Source organism: Aspergillus sydowii (genome assembly GCF_001890705.1).
Source record: "Aspergillus sydowii CBS 593.65 unplaced genomic scaffold ASPSYscaffold_21, whole genome shotgun sequence".
In the NCBI taxonomy this organism is placed as follows: domain Eukaryota; kingdom Fungi; phylum Ascomycota; class Eurotiomycetes; order Eurotiales; family Aspergillaceae; genus Aspergillus; species Aspergillus sydowii.
Genome location: NW_024467879.1, coordinates 69,619 through 90,382, shown reverse-complemented (window position 1 = coordinate 90,382; position 20,764 = coordinate 69,619). Strand labels below are relative to the sequence as shown.

Below are 20,764 nucleotides of genomic sequence, written 5' to 3'. Positions count from 1 at the left end.
CTTCACTCTTGGCTCGATCTGACGATAAACACCGTCGTTCACTAACCCCGATCGGATCACTACCCGTGACGAACCGGCTCCACTGGGCGGATGTGACTGGTGGATTGCGGCTGACAGCTGAAAGACGCGACCATTTGTCGTTTGTCACGTCCCGTAGTTCGGTTCTTTGTTTACTTTTTTCTTTCATCTTTCTTCATTCTGCATCTTCATCCTTCATCCTTTCAGCATTCTTTGTCTATTGTATGTCTGCTGTACTTCTTATCAAATGGTGATGGTTAGACTCCTGTGCGCCTCCGCCCGCCGCTCAACCTGCGCTGCCCGCTCCCCCGCCGTGACATAGCGAGTCTCCTTGGGCAGCACCGACCGCAAGTCCGCCAGCTGCACCAACTGCGTCACCACCGAAAGCGAATCCGAAGACGAATCGGAGGTATCCAATCCCTGCCAGCGGACCATGATCGTGCCTTCATGCAGTCCCGTCGTGTTGATCCAATTGTAAACACCGGGATCCGCCAGAGACACCACAAATGTGTATGTGCCATTGGCATTGGCGACGGCCTGTTTGTTGTTCAGACTGACCTGGTTATTCCCAGGGTCGACCGACACCATCCACGGGTTTGTCGCTGGGAAGACGAAATAATCCGCTTCTCCGGCCGTCACAGTCGCGACGAGGGCCTGATCCGCGGCGAGGTTGTAATGGCCAAACGAACTCGCCTGGCTGGTCAGGGTGCCCAGCGTGCTGGACTGACTGGGACTCGCCAATGAATTCACTTTGTTGATCATCGTCTTCAGTCCGAGCGCGCCGACACCGTAGTCGGCGACGGATTCCTGTAAGTTCCACTTCGAGGTGGCGATGATCTGGTTCCTGCTGATCGGATCGTGGCCCTCGGTATCGCTGACTACCTTGACGGTGAGTTTGTCCGGTTGCTCGGTTTGCCAGTCCCCAAGGTTGTTGCGGATTAGGAGCTGCTTCGCCAGACGGGTCGAATGGATATGATTCGCTTGGCCATCAGCAGCGGTACTGTTGATCGTGATAATGTACGAGCCATCATTGTTGACGACAAGATCACTGCCGGACAGATGCGACACCGTATTTTGTGAATTGGGATCGCTGATCAGAGAGAAACTGACGTCCGACGGCCCTGGAGCATGCCGGTGGCCCGTCACAACGTAGTCGACCTGGGAGCTGATCGGAACGGTGCGATAAACGCAGTCCGGGTTGTCGTAGGAATATCGCCCGCCAGGAACGTCGAGGTTGAACCAGCTGCGCGGACCGGAATCGTACCAGTAGACTTTGGGGTAGTACGGGTCGGTGTTGACAGCCTTCTGCACCGCACTGAAGGTCAATTCTTCGATTGCCTCGTCGAGACTGGAGGAGGCCTCGTCGCTGATCGGATGTCCATGAGCGACCTTGTAAGCTCCCTTTGCCTCTGCCTTGAGAACAGCGAAGGCGTTTTCTTGGTAAATGTCGATTGCGAGCTCGTCAAGAGCCCGCTGGTCTGGCGTAGCGAGCGGACTGCGCGCCTGGATGCCAGTGACGGCAATTCCAACGACAGTCGTGAGTTGGAGGAGCCTCATGATGCAGTGAAGCCAACAGGGTGTAATTAGGAAATTCAACTCGGGGTGAACGCTGTTATATGGGGAACCTGAGTGTCTTTGCCGAATTGCACCATATCCATGTGCTTGTGCTGGCTTATGCAGGGCGCAGTCCAGCACAAATCAGGCACAGCCCAGATCAGCGCCAACCCACACAACACATTGTAGAGTAACCAAGAGCAGGCTGGGAGGAGCAAACACATCCAGAATACCTCAAATCACTCGCTCAAGAATAGAGCTGTTTCGAACTGAGATGCAAGCGTGCGAGTAATGCACCAGGCACAACGATACGACATTGCATGGCGAGCTGTGGCAGTGTTGGTTTGGGAACGATCTACGGGGTCTTTCCAATTCGAGTTCGGATACTCGTAAGCCAGAAATCCACGAGATTGGGGGCGAACGTCGAGAATCTGAACAGTTTAAGCGACTTATTATCTACTACATTCACTTCCCCAGAGCCCTGTGCCGTTGGTCTGCCTCGGAACAGACAGGACCTAGCTGTACCACTACATTACGATATCGGGGAACTATAAGGCTGGGCTGTCTATTATCATGAAGAATGAGCAGATGGTGATGCTTACCCTGTGCTTGCATTATCAGGAGACCTGAGATGGGCAAGGAATGCTCTCAGTCAATTGATTTGCTACTTGCTTCTAGGAATATACTAACGTATTCCGATTATTAGACGACACCTGCACCGGGACAACTGGAATGCCGACGACCGGGACATGACCAAGTGTAGAACGGTTGGCACAAGGATACTATCAAGGCGGTCCCCGGATCGACGAGTCCTTTTGTGATATTGTTTGCTTATCGAGCTTCATCAGCGCGGCTGGCTGAGCAGGGCGTTCAGCTGTCGGCACATCTGACTTGATTGGGATTAGCAGCAAGCACGGACCATGAGACTGAACAGTGACAAGATGGACGAGGAATGCGAATATAAATCTTGCGACTTCCCCCGGGCGTCTTGATTCTTGGTGTTTTCCACACATCTCCGCCATGGCAGCCCTCCACCAGACACCACGCCTGCAGGTTGATTTCTCCTGGAAAAAGTTCAAAGGCCTCATCACGGACACCAACGATCCCGACGCGGGCCCTCTTTACATTGTCCACTGGCATGCCGTCAAGGCCCCGCATCTGGTGTTCAAACGGCCGGCCGACGACCACACAGTCGGTACTGGCACTCTGCACACAGTCAAGATCAACGCAGACTTTGAGGTCGCCGGACGGAAGGGTACCCTGGCTGCACAAAAACGATTCAAGACCCTTTACACACACCAGTCATATGCCTTGTCCGACACTGACGAGCCAGTCACCCTGACCTGGACCAGTGACAGCGGCTTCACGACATGGGACTTTGTCTGCGTCGACGAGCGACAGCGACCGGTGGCAAAGTACACGGCCAAGATCTGGGGGGTCAAGAAAATCGGCTACATAGAGTTCATGGACGATCGCGAACTGACCGAGGCGGCGCGCGACGAGCTTGTCGTGACAGGGATGACCCTGTTCTATTGCATGTGGCTGCGGGTCAACAACATCTTCTCTCTCTTTGGCGCCGTGTTCCACCGTACTGACAAGAGCCAGTCGGGCTTGAAGAAAGATGAGGTGGACTGATTGAGAATATGTCGAATGATACCATGTGGAATCCCACTCCTGATAGAGACTTTGAGATTGAGAATTAGCAAACGTTCCGTATGACATGATTGAATTAGAGATTCATGAGGTACCTGATAGTAATCCACTGATATTGAACCATTTTCAACTCGATAACGGCGAACCTGTCCTCAGAATGTGGAGGGAACTATAGCACTTTCATGGGATAGAGGTCCACATACAACCAAGAGCGCATCCAGTGTGGAGTGTGGAGGTATTGGGGTTAGTCCTTCTTCAATATACCATTGGTCAGCGCCATCAATAATGAATGGCAATCGGGTTCGAATAAGTCATGGAAAGCCATGGGAAGAACTGGACGAGCGAGATATTGGCATATTCGGCATGATTTCTGGATTCCAAATCACAGCCCACACCGTCTCTTCCACGACGGAGTGTCGACGCGTTTGAACAGTTGGGGGATGCTAGTTACTTCCAGGACGAGAATAGATGCAGTGTTGGAATTGGAGAGCTCCCATGACGGCTTTGAAACACCGGTGACGAATGCGCTGCACTGCCATTGTCTTTACCAGGAATGCTGGACAGCAATTCCAGCCCCTGAACCTCCGCAATTCCTCAACCGCAGGTGTTGGCTGACCTGACAAAAAGGATGCCCCCAAAGACGAACCTGACCTGAGGACGATGATGGCGGTGCTGACTGTGAACGGTACGAAGCCCTAGCCAAGATGATTGACCGGTCGTTACTTTCTAGAATGAAGATGGCGTGGCTGAATCTTTGATTCTAAAAAGAGAACCAACTGCCGTGTTTATCAGCAATTGGTTAGGGCTGTTCTCCGAACATGGAGATGACTGTGGAGCAGTGATATTCCTTCGGAAGCCCACTGTGGCATTGATGCGAAGATAGCCATACGATTGGCCACTGACGTTCATGTACTCATTGTTGGAAATGCATCTGACGGCTTAAATAGTCTTTGCACATTCTTCTACATCGTACTTCGATGTCTACCAAGTGACTGGGAAACACCCACCATCTACCTGGCGTCGTTTGTAGAAGTATGCTGATATCAGGCCTGCGAGCGGCAGCCTCTAGCTCGACTGAAATAGACATCTTCGTATACCAGAAGGTCAGGACTGGCCGGCAAAGGAATTCCCAAACCAACCTTCAAGGTTTCGACATACATAGCTGTGTATACCGTGAATGGTGCAAGTCCATTGGCCATGTGCTGTTCCAGGCGTGTAGATCTGGCTTATGGATCTTCAGGGCTGTTTCAGGAGATCCAATTTTGAATATACGAACGACCCGGACCATCCGACAGTTCCAGTGGAGCCGACTCAGCCTCAATAGCCGGGGATAGGGTTGTCCCTGACTGCTTGACTGTCAGCGAGCGTTATTGGAGGTTCTTTGGCAGAAGTAGGGGTATGGCCCCCAAGGATACTGTTTTACAACACCACAAACTGCAGTGCTGTGGTCGCTCAGTCCAGCTGAAGGATCTGGGATCAGCGCGCATCGAGTCGAAGACGACAATCGTAATCATACTCGGCTTCAAACTGTTCCTTGGCACATCAGTGTGCTCTATTGGTATAGCTCGAGGCAGCAACAGTGTCCGGGGGGAAGTAGTGTCTGGGAAAGGTATAAAGTCAGTCCAGTATCTGCTGCTCTTCTGGTAACCATCAAGCCTCTTCGCACTCTCATTCACTATTTATTATTCATTCAACCTCTCTCATTTCCAGATCCTCGCAATCCCGCGCAATCACCATGCATTTCGTCAGCATCTCTGCCCTTGCCGTGGCCCTGGCCACGTCCGCTATGGCTGCCACCCCTAAGTTTGACGTCACCCCAGTGGAAGCGCGCGTCCCGGGGATCATCAAGTCCAACGACGGCTACACCTGCCTCGACAGTGATGGAGGACAGAATAAGACCGAAAAGTGTGGCCTCTTCGTGTCCGATGGAGCAGGCGGCCTCTCGTCGCAGAACGGATTCCTGGCCTTCAACGGCGAAAACCTCACTGTCGTATCGCAGAGGCCCGAGTTTGCCTGGAAGGGAGTTGAGCTTCCTTCTCAGGTGAGTTGGCTGTGAATATGGACGGTTGATTGACACTAACTACTGAAATATAGATCGGAACTGCTGTGTATGGCCTCACGGTGTATAACGGAGACAAAATTATCGAGGGACCGGCCTGGACCACGGTGCTTGGGGAGACTATCTCCAAGCCTAGGAAGGATTTCGCCATCCAGCACTTGATTTTTAAACAAAGCGCCGATGGCACGTTCTGGTAAATAGACCGACCATGTTGCGGACTCGACAGGGGTGGGATGCTTACCCATCGAGGATTTGCCTGGTTTGACGGGTCCAGGTTGTGATGGTTTTACGGTGAACCAGGGTTCCATTCGTTACTAGCAATACTTGTTTTATTAATATTGAAAAGACCATTTGTCGATACTGCCTGTCCCTCTGTAAACAAGGCTTATTAGTGTGACGGAGAGAGGAGGATGCAGCTTATTTTCCTTAAGCTCAGCATAGCGTGTGAATCCGGACTAATGGCTGTCATTTCAACGGTTATTCAGTGAAAACATTGCATAGTGGCCTGTGCAACTGCAGGTGGGGTGGCATATATCCCACACTAACCGCTTTATACTCTGTATCTGTTTCATAACTACTGCACTACTTCTAGCCTGTGCGGAGTTGGAGACGTTACACCACGTCAACTCTGCACACCTGAGACATGACAGTGCAGATCTTTGATGGCATGTTGTGGGGTTGCAGGATATAAAGCTGCCAGCTTTGCCATAGCTCAGCCCTAAGACTTAGCGAAAGCCGGCACACCAAACATCCTCCTGACAATCTACCTCGTACAGTATTAGCAGTCTAGAGAAATGCTGCTACAGGCTGTAGCAGACACTGTTTCCCAGCACTATGTTGCTGTGATTGCTGCCTCAGTAGGTGAATTGATATACCATGTCGCAACATTGGATGCTAAACTGCTGTCGTGCTATGTATAGATCCTATTGGGCATCGCAGCCAAGTGTTTATATGAGCTGTGTCTAAACCCTCTTGCCCGATTCCCCGGCCCCAGATATGCGGTTGTGAGCCGGATTCCAAACCTATATCACAACTTCAAGGGGGATCACAATGACTGGATCAGTGAGCTCCACAGTATCTACGGCAGCACCGTTCGTGTAGCTCCCAATGAGCTGAGCTATTCGGACGCCCAGGCATGGAGGGACATATACGGTCATGCGATTGGCGGTACGAAGCCAACAGACAAAGACATGCGGTTTTACGGGCCCTCGTTCAACGGATCTCCAGATATCATCCGTGCTTCTGGCCCTGACCATGCTCGCTTCCGCCGCAACTTCTCCCATGCATTCTCGGAGAAGGCTCTCCGTGAGCAGGAGCCATTGATATGCCACTATGTGGACATGTTGGTGTGCAAACTCTCTAATCTGGCCCGTGAAAGGGCGGAAACCCCCATTGAGATCGTGCGTCTATATAACCTTACAACCTTTGACATTATGGGCGACTTGACCTTCGGTGAGCCTCTGAACCTACTGGCCGGTACTGGTGATGATGGCTGGGTATCTGCGATATTCCTGAGCATGAAGACAAATTCCCTGCGAAGACTTGGGCGCTACTATCCCTGGACTGCACTATTAGCCAAGAGGCTCATCCCACAGGCCCTAATTGAGAAGGCCATCTCGCATTACAAGGCGTGTCAGGAGCGGGTGGATAGGCGTATTGATCCAACGCGAAACGTCCACAGGCCCGATATCTGGGGCCTTGTGATGCGACAGAAGGAGGAGCTCCGACTGAGCCATGCTGAGATGTATGCGAATTCGCAGGTGTTTATGGTTGCTGGCACCGAGACAACAGCGACTGCACTTAGCGGACTGACATATCATCTTCTCATGAATCCGGACAAAATGGACAAGATAGTTCGCGAGATTCGAGACGAGTTCCAGAAGGACTCCGACATCAATCTTGGATCTCTTATGCGGATGGATTATCTGAATGCGTGTATCGAGGAAGGCCTGCGTATATACCCTCCAGTGCCGGTGGGACTGCCGCGAGTTGTTCCCCTGGGAGGGATCTCTGTCTGTGGGGAGCATATCCCTAGCCAGGTATGCCTCTTACTGTAACTTCAATTCGCAATGTCTGTTCCCCTTTGCTGACAATGGCGCCAACAGACAGCAGTATCAGTCAACCAGTGGGCAACATATCGTGACCCGGCCAACTTCAAGCGACCCAATGAATTCATCCCCGAGCGATGGATCAGCGATGAATTTGCCAGTGACAACAAGTCCGCCCTTCAACCATTCTCGTTTGGACCAAGAAATTGCCTTGGGAAGAAGTAAGTTCTTTCTACGATCCGCTGCAGGATTAACCCTAACAACGTTCTCCAGTCTGGCTTACAGCGAACTGCGCGTCATACTGGCGAAAGTGCTGTATAACTTCGATCTAAGCCTTGCTCCGGAGTCTGTAGGTTGGGATAAGCAGAAGGTCTTTTTCCTGTGGGAGAAGCGCAAGTTGATGGTTCGTTTGAAGGAACGGACCAAGGCTGTATAGAGTCTCTGGGTAGGGAGACAGCGCATACACTTCACTAAATTGTTATCCAACCGAGGTGTTTCATCAGTGTAACGACGATATGACACTTCAATACGTAGACAATTTTGGTTCCTAATCCAAATGCTACTCGATTGCGATTGATTGTTTCTATTTTCCCTATCGAGACTCACATCGAGCGGTCTGTCTGTATTTGACTTACGGGTGAATCACGACCTTCTCACCAGAAACGCCCGCCTTATTCCTGTCTAGTGCCTTGTCAATACTATCTAAGCCACCATCCACCACGACCGGCCGGTTGGGGACGAACTGCCCCGTTGCCAGCCATCCATCACGGCCACCCAAGCGCTCAAATAGAGGCTCGCTCAAGTACCGCAGCTCCGGCTTGCTACCCAGGCCCATGATCTGTCGCACCTCAACCTTGGGTTCTTTTGAGGCACCGCGAGTTTGAGCATCCGCGTCGGCCCCGAGTACAGTCACGACGCAGCTCTTGGTGTTGGCGGCATGGAGGACGTCAACTCCCAGCGCCTGGGTCTCAGCCAGGGAGATACTATCAAATACAAAGTCCAGAGGAAGATCATTCACCGCGGCGACATAGTCCTGCGGGCCGGCCTGCTTTCGATCCAAGACAACATGCGCTCCCAGTTTCTTCAAGTGCTCCTCGTGCGTCAGGCTCGCGTTGGTCACAATGCGCGAGTAGCCTGAAAGCCGGGCAAGCTGGATCACATACTGACCAACAGACGAACTTCCACCGAGGACAACAATGCTCTTCCCACTCCCAGCGCGGTCACCACCATCGCTCCAGGGCGGCGGTGCAAGGCCCTGACCCGTCTTGTCGTAGAGACCGGTCACGGCTGCAACAGTCGCAAGACTGATTCCCGCGGCCTGGTCATCGCTGATGGCATCGGGCGTCTTGCCGACGAGGACTGCTGGCATCTTGCAGTACTGCTGGAAAGTGCTGGCATCGTAGTTACCGACAATGCCCTGGAAGAAGACGCGGTCGCCCTCCGCGAAGTTGGATACCTTGGAGCCGGCAGCCACGATTTGGCCAGCTGCATCGCTTCCTAGGACCGCAGGGAATGACTTTAGAAAGAAGCCAGTGTCTCGGATCTTCCAGTCGACCGGGTTGATCGCTGTGGCGGCGATCTTGATCTGCACCTCGTCGTCGCCCAGGGCGCCTAGTGAGCGCTCTGTGATTGTGTGCTTGCTGCTTCCCTCCTGCAGGAGAGCAGCTTTGAAGGTTGATGGAGGGGCCATGATCGTGATTTAGAAAGTATCTGACGGTTGCAAGACTGGATTGGAATCGCACAAAGACGCAGTTTTGATTCTTTGATGCATTGTTATGACGTCACAACTTGCATTATCACGCACTATGCAGCGCACAAGTAGCATTATTTAATGCACTGCATAAACGGATGCATAACCTGCAGCGTGGCACCGAAGAGATAGAAGGCTCCTCTGTGAATATCGTCAATAAGAGGTACTTGCTAACCGCATCTATTTTTCAGCTCCTGACGACGAACATGATCTCTACCAAACGAGCTGGCACCTTAGGTTCACCTCCCAAACTACCCTGTCCGACGACGAACGGAGCGGAAACATCACTACAAATTCAGCGTCGCCAATCCTTGAGCATAAAGGTTGCATCCTCGACTAAGGGATGGCTCGCAGACCTACGAGCTTGCAGTTGGCGTGCTCGCTGACGTTATACTGGCCTCGGAGAGCGTACATCTCCCTGCCGACAAGATTAGGATTGAAATAGGATACCAGAATAATGTTTGTCAGGGCAGGTTCCATGTGAATAATAAAAGATGGTCAATAGTAATATTGAAACTAGTGCTTCTGATTGAATTGGGCCATTATATTAGGCTGAAGTGGCAGATGGGAGGCCATCGGATCTGCGCAATGGTGACCCAATCATACTGAATGCGATCAAAGGACACCAAGTTAGTATGCACTATTGTATCTGATCATGGTAAGACCGCGGCGCGACAGTTTTGAGTTTCTGTCTGTACTTCCGAGCTGTAAACCCTGGTCGGCGGAAGGTGGCGTTTCTGTCGCATCTATTGCATTTGGAATGGCGTTTTGTGGCGAACGCCACCACAGCCATGTGCTTCACTCCTTTGGAACGCTTCCATCCTCATCTTGGTGTCCAAGTCAATGCCCCCAGGCCATTCGTTGATCCTGGTTGCGCCAGAGGCATGAACGCTGTACCACCTATGTGTTATGACATCGAACTAATTTACAATGCAGCCAGAAGTGCGGTCTACGATGAGAAAATGAAAATGAAACGAATACCTGTGTCCATTGATATCCTCGTCTCACATGTCGCCATTCTCCAGGTTGGCGAATGCTAGTCCCGTAGCAGGATCAAGACCCATCAGTTCATCAGTAACCGGTAGGGAACGGCCGAAAATAGCGTCCCATTCACCCCAGTCAAAGGAGACAGCTGGGTCACCTGTGGAACTGGGGCAGGATTCGGGCATGGGCGTTGGTATTGTTGGGTTAGTTGTGTTCATGCCAGGGTACGATGAAACAAAATCAAAGTCAGCTGCACTGGTCGGGACATGCAATGCATGAGGACTCCGAGCGGTAGACGTTATGACCGAAGTGGGAGGCATGGCGGGTGAGACGCGAGCAGAGTCGCTAGAACTTCGCTGTCGTTTCAAATTACCAGCTGCCTCAGGGATGTCACTTGGGCTCTGACTTTGGCCAAACAACGCAGGCAAGGGCAAGTTGGGATTAAGGCCGGCTTTCAGCCAGGCCTTTTGGCGGAGGCGATGGATCATGTTCCATGCCTCACGGCCTGCATCCCCTAACGGACGAAGGGTGGGTAGGTCATCCCGGGTGCCCACAATGCCTTCGCCCGGACCAGCAAGTGCTAGAATTCGATCAATAAACGATCGCGATACCGGCGCCTCGGGGCTGTAAGGCCGTTTGTAGAGGTCGATAAGAAGGATCCTGATACAGTCAGCATGGCTACTACTAGAAACTTCACATATCAACCTACATCGTTGCATGCATGGGCTGGTGATTTCTGGTGCATCATTAGCCAGGGCACTCATTTCGCAAACCAATGGACTCACCCAGGCCAGCCCCAACGGAATGGCTTAAACTCAGGATCTGCTGCTAATTGGATGAACTTCTCCATGAATGCATAACAATGTCGCAATGCGCTGTCGAGGTTAGAAACTGCAGACAACTGCCTCTGAGCAGTGGCACTTACGACTGTCGCGCGTACGGCCAGATTCGACTCTGCGGATTCCGGAGAAACGGCTGATAGGCCACGCAGAAGGCCTATAATCATGTCAGCAGAAGAGCCGGATAGTAGCCTGAGGAAAACGGACCTTATCAATGAACAACGATAAAAGGATCCGAGTCCATTTGTGAAAGGCGACAAGAACTGGTGAATGATATTGTTCGTGGCAGCCAGATGGGCCGTCGTCACCAGGAATGGCCGCCGCGCAGGAACGAGCCGACGCTCTCGACTCAGACTCGGCCGACTCGGGCGGCGCTGATGGATTTGCGGAATTGTCGCTTGTGGGAATCCTGCTGACAATGGAATTGAGTTTCTCTTGGAGGTCGTGAAGCGCAGAGCGAAGTTCCTCCATATCCCCCCTGGTGACAGGCTTCGTTCCGAGCTGAATTTTTAGTATCCGATGAACGGACTCTGCAAAGGTCAGACAAACAATCGCATCCAAGTTCCAGAGGCTCACTCACGCGCCATGATACATTTGCCTCTCGCAGACAAGTAGTACACATTCACCATCGACGGCCCACCGCAGAGAGTCGGGTCATCCGGGTTATCGGGCGGTCGCTGGCCGGTGGAGACCAAGTGTTCATACTGCTCAGCTTGAATAGTACTTATCAAAGTGTCCTTGACCTCGCTGGTCTCACGAACATCCCAGTAGGTGTCCTCGCTAAGCAGCGGCGGTAGTCCACTAGACATGGCAATCACAGAGTCCATGTGGACGATATGCCACCACACTCGCCGTCGGAATTCCCCCTCACATGGTTCAATATTGAACTGCGAGGGATCTCGATGCAACCCCAAGCTCTGAGACACCCTTACTGCAAGGCTAATGAACAAACTACTCCTCAGGGGCTCTTCCTCGCGTGATAGAATTGTTTGCGTAATAAGATAAGCAGCCAGGTCATAAAGGGAGGCGCTGCGAGGAAAGGGTATCCTGGCCAGCCAGCAAGTGACCTCGTCAGCATAACATTCCGAGAGCTCCGACCGTGAACATGAAAACGAAGTTTTGATGGTGCCTGACGATATGGATACCGAGCCTCCAAACCAGATGGCGTATAAAAGAGGGACGAACGATGGCTCTGTCCATGGCCCTCTAGTATATGGAGCCATACCATACCAGTTCCAGAAATCAGTGTAAAGCTTCAGGACGGTTGGAGGATGGATGATTGGGCTCAGGGGATGAACGCCGGACATGAACCCCTTGTAGAGGATGTCACTTTGCATTTTTGTTGGGACATTGTCAAGCATATCCGCCCGAACCTCATCATCTACCAAGGGAAAGGTTCCCGATCGCAGAGAGAAAGCATGTGGGGCAACGCCAGGAAATTCCGAGGTGATTCTAGAGCGCAGGATCTGGCCCTGCGCACCTCTAGGAGGGTCGGCCATGGTATCACCAGCTGTCGCGAAATCGCGAGTTTGGTCCTGACTGGTGAGCAATTGGTTGAGCTCGCCCAATTCGTGGGAGATATAGGCCCAGTAGGTTGTGCCGACATATCTAAGCAACAGTTAGGTATTATTGTGACGGTGCACGTTGATAGTACTAACCTTGAGCTTCCGCGACGTGCGTGGCTCAAGTGTCCTACGTTTGAACCGCTCAGTGGGTCAACAGGGTCGGTGGCGAGGCCGGTCGGGATGGCAAATTCGTCGCTGCTACCGTCAACAGCAGCGCCAGACGGCTGTTCTGGTCCAGAATCACCATTCGCCGTCGAAGCAGCCACCGGTTCGGAGTTGACCGTCTCCCGTCTCAGAGCACGGCGATCCTCCTGCAACTGCTCAACAAGCGATGTAAGTTTGGCCAGCTGGGTTTCAATTGCGCAGAGATCTGGCGTCTGTTCCGGTGGGAAAAGATTGCCCTTGCTCCGATTCTCATCTTCCTCCAGCGCGTCTGGTATCGGCGTTCGCAGCTTACCAGGACTGGCTCGGATGTCATTTTCGCGTGGTTCGTCGTCGTAGGTGCACGCGGCCGCAATTTTCGAACAGTTTCCGCATATCGGATGCACCTGGATTTTGTCAATATTAGAACGCAATGGAGATGGAAAACCGGGCTCACCTTGTCGCATTTGACCTTTCGCCGCCGACAGGTTTGGCAGCTATGACAGATGCGGCGCCTCGTTATGCGACTCCTCTTTGAGCGATGGCTGCGGGCCGACCGTGACGATTGTCGCGCAGGGGGGCCAACCTGGCTACCAGAGTCGGAGTCTTGGTCCACCTGCATGATCAGCCTGTCATCGCATCGCGTCAATAGACGAAGATGGAGCTGTTATGAAGTTGGAACCCGGGGAGAATTCGGGGATTCCGAAACTCGCGGGGAAATTACGCACGTGACCCGTGAGTTTAGATAATCAGCAATTGGCGATGTCGTCATTGGTCAGCCACTTTGCAATTGCACTCGAGTCCATACGAGTTACAAGTTACAATTCACAAGTTTATCCAGATAGGCGATGATAGATGATTAATTGATGGACGGCGTCTGCAAAATCTATGCTGACAATGGCCCTTGATGAGGCCCTGCTGGCGTTCCGCGAACTCAGTCCAGTTGGATATATATATTAACTAGGCTAATGGCTGGACTTATTCTACCCAACTCTCCAGATTTCCCGACTTGGTCGTACAGTTCTTGACATGGCAGTTGCGAACCACGGTTCTCGTAGCCAAGTTGGTTGCCACAAGCCGGACAATGTTCTAGAAGCCTGCCAAGGGTAACACTGCGTCATCGATCGAGAGACCGAGAGATCGGATATGAAAAACTCTATCGCCTGGATTCTATATGAACCCGGCGCAGTCGTTGCTGCCAGATATCATCCGCTGTGATGGCAGTCATGGTCCCACCTGGCCAGCTGCAGGCGGGCACCATAACGGTCCTTGTACTCGCCTGGACCTTCACTCTCCTGCGGTTCACAGCCCGACGCCTACGCCGGGTCAGTCTCGGGGTCGATGACTATCTCCTCATTGCCAGCCTGGTAAGTTAGTGGCAGATAGCAAATCGGAACTTTCTAACGATATCTCCGTACGGACCGTACTTTGTGGTTTATCGGGGATTGCGCTCGCCAGTAAGTTCGGACGTATAGATTGCAGAGACGGCCGTTAACCTATACGTACAGTGATCCATTATGGACTGGGCCGTGATACTACGCCTGACCTCTCTGCGCATGACGCATTGATGGTGAAACAGGTAAGCCATCCGAGGTCGGTATAGTGGAAAGTGGAGATTGAGCATAAGATATAGCTACTCTACGTCTTTGAGATTTTCTACGTGATCGACCTGCTGCTCATCAAGCTCTCCATCCTGTTCATGTATCGGCGCATTTTCACAGATATGTCGCGCTTCTTCCGGGTGGGATCACGAATATGCGGCGGTGTTGTGGTGGCATGGGCGCTTGCCTTTGTGCCGGCGGCAATCTTCCAATGCACCCCGGTATCCAAGGCCTGGGATTCCGATAAAGAAGGACATTGCATCGATTTGCGTGTGGGGTTTATCAGCGTAGCGATACCGAATATCCTCACAGATATCGCCATTCTCACGTTGCCCGTGCAGGTCTGCTGGCACCTTGCCGGGAGTGTGCTGTACCGACTGTCTATCAGTGGGATCTTCCTGCTGGGTGCTTTGTCAGTTCTACCCGGTCCTACTGATGTCGGTTCTAATCGATAAATCTAGCGTGATTGGCGTGAGCATCTACCGACTGACGCTTCTGTTCCTGTACTCGCCGGAGAATGTGTCCGGTAAGTGCCTCAGCCACCCACTGAACGAAGGCCCTTTGATTAACCGGTTGAATATAGCAACTGTCGCGCCATCGACAATCTGGTCAGTGATTGAATGCGCAGTGGCCATTATCTGTGCTTGTTTGCCAACCCTAATGCCTCTCGTGCGGCTGATCTGGTCTTGTTGCCACTGCAGTCGTCAGTCGTGCGACAGGGAGCTGGAGGGGCAGGACCTTGTCCACAGTCCAATCTCCGATTCCCAAGGGCACAGAAATGGTCAAGCTGTGGCATTGAACAGGAAAAATGCAGCGAATGGCTTGATGGCGGCCAGCGGGAATGTGGTAGCGAGCGGCCGGGGAAGTGATGACAGCGCAGGACGGGGGATGGTGTCCGTAGAGCAGGTATCCGTGTAATATAAGCAGACAATATAAGGCTGGCCTAGTTCCAACTTTATCTTTGCCATTCCAATGACGATGCGAGAGCCAGTCCAGGTACGTCACTGGCGGCAGTGGGTGCCGGTGATGTCATACCCGGACTGGGCCCTGATCTATAAAGAACAGGAGGTGGATTCCGGCCACGTCTTGCAATCAGCTTCGACGCCATGAATTCAGCCCCAAATTACAGACTGGCTCAGGAGAAAGAATTCCACAAGCATGTTCAAACCCTCAGTGTGAAGACCGACTGCTGCTGACTTTCGTGTGGCCACAGGTACATTCCGCCTTACCACTCTCAGTCGCACTATGTCCCCTCCGATCCTGGCAGCCAGAGCATCTTCGCCCCGGAAGCATCGCAAGATGCGGCACTGACGTCCTTTGCTCAACTCGGCGCCATCCGTCTTGCGACCGAACGAGCGTTGATCTCCCTTTTCGACCGCACCCACCAGCACGTAGTGGCGGAGGCGACCCCGACGCTGGACTTGGTTGGTGGCGGATATCGAGACGAGAAGGATCGTTTACGCCTTGGATGCTGTGTTCTCCCCAAGGAAAAGGGGATTTGCCACCATGTAGAAGGGCTGCCATCGCGGGAGACCGCCAATCATGACGAACTTCGTAGCGAAGACGCCTTTGTGGTTATGGATACGAGCAAGCACGAACGATTCAATGCCGGCAATCTGATCGAGGCCGTATCGGATATACGCTTCTACGCCGCAGTACCGATCGTCAGCCCTCGGGGGTTCACAATTGGAGCATACAGTGTACTCGACAGCAAGCCAAGGACAACGCCACCGAATCAGAACGAGCTCGAGTTCATGAAGAACATGGCAGCCTCGGTGATGAAACACTTGGAAATGGAGTACCTGGCGCTGAGAAACGCTCAGGCCGAGCGTAAGATGGTGGGACTTGGGAGCTTCGTCGAGGGGAGGTCTACGCTTCGTGACTCCTGGCAAGAAGCAGATGCACAGTATGCTGCCTCGCAGGCGTCTGGGTCGCCAAGAGAGGGCCAACCCAACATTAAGCAGCAGGACCTGCAGCATTTTGGCGACGAAGAGGGCGGACAGGATCTCCCTGTACGCCAACGACCTGCAAAGCAGACGAATGGCACCACGCCGCGGATCGGGACAACGAACAAGACGGTGCGAAGCGTGGCCGCGGGCGAAAGTCTGCAGGACCATACCCTCTCGGACAACACCAAGAAGACCTTCTCGCGCGCGGCGAATCTGATCAGAGAGTCCATTGGGGCAGAGGGCGTCCTGTTCCTCAGTGCCGATAGTGAGCGATTCGGGAATCTCGTCCCACGCAATACTCGTAAGGTGTCTGGCCGTGCTCCAAAAGTACCAAAACACAGCGATGACGACGAGAGCACGGACTCGTCGGGGGCATCTGTCGACAGTATTGCAGATCGAGAGTTGGAGCGCACGCCTGTGTCCGAGTGCCTGGGCTTCTCGACCACAAGGGAGTCGAGTATTGACCCCGACGCCGATGCTGGTCAAGCAATTGTCGTGCCAGAGCCATTGTTCAGTTCGCTGATACGTCGATATCCGCGAGGCAAGATCTTCACCTACAACAGCAGCGGGTCTGTTTCAGAAGACAGCGATGGCTCTCCGGCGAGTCGAGCTGGGCCAGACCACCGTCGCCGGGAGAAGCGTGCATCCAGCAGACGGCGCAAGCCAACGTTCCAGCAAGACGCCCACAGCCTGAGCAGCATCTTCGCTGGTGCCAGAAGCATCCTCATGCTGCCAATCTGGGACTCCGACAAGAACCGGTGGTTCGCTGGAACGCTGGTGTGGACAAACGACCCGGGGCAAGTCTTTACGTTCGCGGACGAGGTCACCTATATCTCAGCCTTTACCAACAGCATCATGACGGAGATCCGGCGGCTGGATGTGGAGATAGCAGAGAAGGCAAAGACCAACCTGGTCAGCAGTATCACTCACGAGCTGCGCAATCCACTCCATGGTATCCTGGGCACATCGGATATTCTCAGTGATACTGCCATGAACGCCCTGCAACATGGAATGGTTCACACGATTGAATCCTGTGGTCGCACCCTGCTCGATACCATCAACAACCTCCTGGATCTTACCTTCATCGACAAGTATGACCGGAAATCACAAGGAAGGCACCAGAGCAGAAAGAAAAAACCAATACCGGGAGCCCCGAAGAGCCCAGATGGTCTGCAAAGTAAGGACCGCGGAGAGAACCTTAATTTTACCAACGTCAAGCTGAACTCTGTGCTGGAAGAGGTCACCGAGTGTGTTTTCGCTGGTTACAGCTTCTATACCCACCCCCAGTCACCGCCACCAGCCATGACCATATCGTCGTCGCGCTGGGGCGGCCCAACGAGCAAGTCTGATCCAGTCGGACCTCGTGCCAACCAAGTCACAATCATCTTCGACATCCAGCCCGATACGGAATGGAACTTTTATACGCATGCCGGCGCATGGCGTCGGATACTGATGAATATCTTTGGCAACGCACTCAAGTACACCAGGTCTGGGTTTATCTATCTCGGATTGAGCTCCAAGCAGGTTCGCCCGGACCCGTCGTCCAAAGACTCGGACGACCAAGAACCAGAATTCGAAGTTACGCTGACCGTGAGGGACACTGGAAAAGGCATTGGGTCGAAGTATCTCCAGAACGGCCTCTTCACCGCGTTCTCGCAGGAAGATCCTCTTGCCTCTGGAAGCGGGCTTGGTCTCAGCATAGTTAGACAAGCCGTTGGGTTCCTCGGTGGCTCGATCGAGATTGAATCAACGCAAAACGTCGGGACGACACTCTCAATACGCACGCCGCTGGCTCCATCGTCCGACACATTGGACAATTCCTCGTCCAGTGCCGTTTTCCAGTCCCTGCAGAGATACACCCAGGACAAGACCATTGGATTCCTTGGCTTCGGCTCGGACCTGCAATCCAGTCGAGATACGGCTCTGTATTCATCCTTGGAACGACTGTGCCGCGAGTGGTTTGGCCTCGAGGTTGCCAATACATCTGTGCGTGGCGTGGATAAAAAATTCGACTTCTATCTGGCGGTTCAGACAGAGCTCAACTGCGAAGACACTAAAGGAAGAGACTTGTTTGGTCTAAGCCAGCATCTGGTCAACCGGGAGGGACGCTTCTCACCAGTTGTAGTGATCTGCCAGTCGCCTGAGGAAGCTCACCGGATGTTCGTTGCAGCCAAGAGCAGAAACGAGAGGTTCTACTTTGAATTCATCAGCCAACCATGCGGGCCCCGGAAGCTGGCGCGTGCGTTGGACATCTGCGTGAAACGACAGACCGAGCAGCGCTCGAGTGGTCTCAGCCCTGATGAGCCAACTCACTGGGTGGAAATGCCTGACTCTTCCCATCTGCCAGTGGATGTTGGGCCCAGCGAGCCTCCCAGTAACAGAATGAAGATCAGCAAACGCCCAACGGCAGACACCATGGGCGATGGATCTCCAAAAGGCTCTAGCGAGGCCAAATCACAGCAGGAGATGCCTGAGCCATCTGTGTTACTGGTGGATGATAATGACCTTAACTTGCAGCTGCTGTGTGCGTACACCGAGAGAGACAATCATCCGTATATGACAGCCAAGGACGGGGCAGAGGCAGTTGAAGTCTACAAGGCCGATCCAGGCAAGTATCAGTTTGTCATTATTGGTATGTTTTTCTATTCCTTTTGTCTATCTGTAGGAAGCCTATTCACTGACGATTTAGACATCTCGATGCCTGTTATGGATGGGTTTGAAGCATCTCGACAAATCCGCCGCATTGAAAAGGAGCATCGGGCCAAGATGAGCGAATCCGAGCAGAAAACCTCACCGCGCACCGTGATAGCTGCGCTGACCGGGCTTGACAGCACCAGTGCCCAGAAAGAGGCCTACTCGTCAGGCATCGACACTTTCCTGATCAAACCCGTGAAGCGGCCAGAGTTGCAGGCCATTCTGCGCCGCCAAATACACAGTAGCTAGATACCTTGTACTATATTACGAAGGAAAAGTAGTCCTGTATATAACATGTTATTTGTACATTATGTTAAAAGTCAATGGTACGGCATTAGAGGAAACAATCCCAACCTAGGCACACGTATATGCCCAATCATAGCATTAAGGCTGATGCAGCCACCTGTGGCCGAATACGAGCAGTCTCTGCAAGGCGGGGTGCAGCTTCAAGAACTGTCCTTCTACACGAATGCCAAACGCCATGGAGTCGCTTATACTACCCAGTGGACCAACAGCTGTTGATGTCGGTGTGATTAACACGTAAGATACCATCCAAGTTGCCGTTGCTTCAAGTGTATAATGATCATACAGCACACGCATGACTGTCCCTGCACAGCATCCCCTCGCTCCTCCCGATGGACTCTCCTCTCTGACTCTAGACATGCCATCATACTCATTTGTTATTGAGCATCCGTCCGGCCGTAAATTGCTCTTTGATCTTGGTCTGCGCAAGGACTGGTGCAACCTCCCCCCAGCCACGCTTGGCTTCCTTGAACAGGCCGGATGGCAGGTGGAAGCCAAGAAGAACGTCAGTGAGGTGCTAGAAGACGGAAATATATCGCTGTCCGATATTGAGGCCGTCATATGGAGCCACCATCACTTTGACCATGTCCGCGATATGACTGCCTTTCCTCCCAGTACGAAGCTCATCGTCGGGCCAGGGTTCAAGGAGCATTACGCAGACGCCTTTCCAACAAACCCGGCGTCGTCGCTTTGGGAGACAGCATGGAAAGGCCGAGAGCTGCAGGAAGTTTCCTTTTATGATTCGCCTCTTGACGTAGGACCGTCCAAGGCCCTTGACTATTTTGGCGATGGCAGCTTCTACCTACTGGATTCTCCGGGCCACACTGTCGGTCACCTTGCTGCCCTTGCTCGCGTCACTGTTGATGGACTTTCGTCTTCCAGCAGCTTCGTTTTAATGGGCGGCGATACATGTCATTTCATCGGACAATTCCGACCGACCGTATATCGGCCGTTACCAGTGGAACAGATGCCAGAGTGCCTCCACCTCCCGGCCTTCTGTCCTGGAACCATCATGGAGAGACTGCGGGAAAGTCCATCTAAACCGCTGTTCAGGATGCCCGAGGTGAATGCGGTAGATATCTCCCAGGCGCAGGAATCGATCGAAAAGCTTCAGGTCTTTGACGCAGCGGAGAATGTGTGGGTGATTGTTGCCCATGACCAGGCCTTGCTGGATCAGATCGAGTTCTATCCGGCGACAATCAATGACTGGCAGCAGAAACAATACGCAGAGAAGACACGCTGGAGATTCTGGAACACTCTAAAGCCTCATGGACAGGGGCACTAAGTCTTCCGACAGCTTGGATGATTGAACAGTGTATGCAGTGTGTTTAATCAACAGGCCCCAAGAGACCTAGCAAGATCTTGTTCACAGTAGCTTCTCAATTACTCTATAACAATATGCTCCGACGTATGACTAGTTTCTAGAAATGATATTGTGTGCCTAACCACCTACGCGGTTGGAATAATTGAATACAGCAAAGGAGCGTAGAACGCAGATTGATAGACAGATGGGACCATCGTAGATAGATTGACCAAACATGCATGTGCCATTTGCAAAATGATCTGCCACTCCAGGTAGAACGCAATAGCAGGATCAGATGAGATG

General features: G+C 52.7%; 10 protein-coding genes across 10 annotated transcripts; 7 read left to right on the top strand and 3 right to left on the bottom strand.

Annotated features, from left to right (window-relative positions):
- Nucleotides 1–261: 261 nt before the first annotated feature.
- On the bottom strand, nt 262–1,575 carry ASPSYDRAFT_164792 (uncharacterized protein; the record flags this gene model as incomplete). Its single annotated transcript, XM_040843285.1, has 1 exon — nt 262–1,575. The coding sequence occupies one exon, from the start codon at nt 1,573–1,575 to the stop codon at nt 262–264; it is 1,314 nt and encodes a 437-aa protein (XP_040696176.1).
- A 1,017-nt stretch (nt 1,576–2,592) lies between these two features.
- Nucleotides 2,593–3,207, top strand: ASPSYDRAFT_37397 (uncharacterized protein; the record flags this gene model as incomplete). The annotated part of the gene is made up of 1 exon (XM_040845536.1): nt 2,593–3,207. The coding sequence occupies one exon, from the start codon at nt 2,593–2,595 to the stop codon at nt 3,205–3,207; it is 615 nt and encodes a 204-aa protein (XP_040696175.1).
- A 1,413-nt stretch (nt 3,208–4,620) lies between these two features.
- ASPSYDRAFT_73821 (uncharacterized protein) lies at nt 4,621–5,632 on the top strand. The gene is made up of 2 exons (XM_040850741.1): nt 4,621–5,266; nt 5,320–5,632. The coding sequence occupies exons 1-2, from the start codon at nt 4,961–4,963 to the stop codon at nt 5,479–5,481; spliced, it is 468 nt and encodes a 155-aa protein (XP_040696174.1). The 5' UTR covers nt 4,621–4,960; the 3' UTR covers nt 5,482–5,632.
- A 446-nt stretch (nt 5,633–6,078) lies between these two features.
- ASPSYDRAFT_95684 (cytochrome P450) lies at nt 6,079–7,768 on the top strand (the record flags this gene model as incomplete). Its single annotated transcript, XM_040853149.1, has 4 exons — nt 6,079–6,141; nt 6,205–7,323; nt 7,390–7,553; nt 7,606–7,768. The coding sequence occupies 4 exons, from the start codon at nt 6,079–6,081 to the stop codon at nt 7,766–7,768; spliced, it is 1,509 nt and encodes a 502-aa protein (XP_040696173.1).
- Nucleotides 7,769–7,963: 195 nt separating this feature from the next.
- Nucleotides 7,964–9,022, bottom strand: ASPSYDRAFT_164891 (zinc-binding alcohol dehydrogenase family protein; the record flags this gene model as incomplete). The annotated part of the gene is made up of 1 exon (XM_040843295.1): nt 7,964–9,022. The coding sequence occupies one exon, from the start codon at nt 9,020–9,022 to the stop codon at nt 7,964–7,966; it is 1,059 nt and encodes a 352-aa protein (XP_040696172.1).
- A 1,064-nt stretch (nt 9,023–10,086) lies between these two features.
- ASPSYDRAFT_164850 (uncharacterized protein) lies at nt 10,087–13,233 on the bottom strand (the record flags this gene model as incomplete). Its single annotated transcript, XM_040843290.1, has 8 exons — nt 10,087–10,726; nt 10,776–10,802; nt 10,852–10,941; nt 10,992–11,062; nt 11,113–11,435; nt 11,486–12,513; nt 12,564–13,018; nt 13,069–13,233. The coding sequence occupies 8 exons, from the start codon at nt 13,231–13,233 to the stop codon at nt 10,087–10,089; spliced, it is 2,799 nt and encodes a 932-aa protein (XP_040696171.1).
- A 745-nt stretch (nt 13,234–13,978) lies between these two features.
- Nucleotides 13,979–15,156, top strand: ASPSYDRAFT_52002 (uncharacterized protein). The gene is made up of 4 exons (XM_040848410.1): nt 13,979–14,068; nt 14,120–14,190; nt 14,245–14,738; nt 14,796–15,156. Coding segments are annotated over exons 1-3 (495 nt in total). The 5' UTR covers nt 13,979–14,067; the 3' UTR covers nt 14,668–14,738; nt 14,796–15,156.
- On the top strand, nt 14,571–15,146 carry ASPSYDRAFT_52003 (uncharacterized protein). The gene has a single exon (XM_040848411.1). It carries the CDS (start codon nt 14,648–14,650, stop codon nt 15,128–15,130), a length of 483 nt encoding a protein of 160 aa, XP_040696170.1. The 5' UTR covers nt 14,571–14,647; the 3' UTR covers nt 15,131–15,146.
- Nucleotides 15,157–15,184: 28 nt separating the features above from the next.
- On the top strand, nt 15,185–19,104 carry ASPSYDRAFT_37391 (hybrid sensor histidine kinase/response regulator; the record flags this gene model as incomplete). Its single annotated transcript, XM_040845535.1, has 4 exons — nt 15,185–15,208; nt 15,342–15,385; nt 15,426–18,793; nt 18,827–19,104. 4 exons carry the CDS (start codon nt 15,185–15,187, stop codon nt 19,102–19,104), a joined length of 3,714 nt encoding a protein of 1,237 aa, XP_040696168.1.
- Nucleotides 19,105–19,295: 191 nt separating this feature from the next.
- On the top strand, nt 19,296–20,609 carry ASPSYDRAFT_52000 (MBL fold metallo-hydrolase). The gene is made up of 2 exons (XM_040848409.1): nt 19,296–19,395; nt 19,447–20,609. Exons 1-2 carry the CDS (start codon nt 19,337–19,339, stop codon nt 20,441–20,443), a joined length of 1,056 nt encoding a protein of 351 aa, XP_040696167.1. The 5' UTR covers nt 19,296–19,336; the 3' UTR covers nt 20,444–20,609.
- Nucleotides 20,610–20,764: the final 155 nt, after the last annotated feature.

Excerpts from the sequence above, each read along its gene's own strand:
- ASPSYDRAFT_52000 (XM_040848409.1), top strand. The coding sequence starts at position 19,337 with ATGGAGTCGCTTATACTACCCAGTGGACCAACAGCTGTTGATGTCGGT. Across the intron at positions 19,396-19,446 it reads GATGTCGGTGTGATTAACAC|CACACGCATGACTGTCCCTG; the intron begins GTAAGATACCAT and ends ATGATCATACAG.
- ASPSYDRAFT_73821 (XM_040850741.1), top strand. The coding sequence starts at position 4,961 with ATGCATTTCGTCAGCATCTCTGCCCTTGCCGTGGCCCTGGCCACGTCC. Across the intron at positions 5,267-5,319 it reads GAGTTGAGCTTCCTTCTCAG|ATCGGAACTGCTGTGTATGG; the intron begins GTGAGTTGGCTG and ends ACTGAAATATAG.
- ASPSYDRAFT_52003 (XM_040848411.1), top strand. The coding sequence starts at position 14,648 with ATGTCGGTTCTAATCGATAAATCTAGCGTGATTGGCGTGAGCATCTAC.
- ASPSYDRAFT_52002 (XM_040848410.1), top strand. Across the intron at positions 14,191-14,244 it reads ACGCATTGATGGTGAAACAG|CTACTCTACGTCTTTGAGAT; the intron begins GTAAGCCATCCG and ends CATAAGATATAG.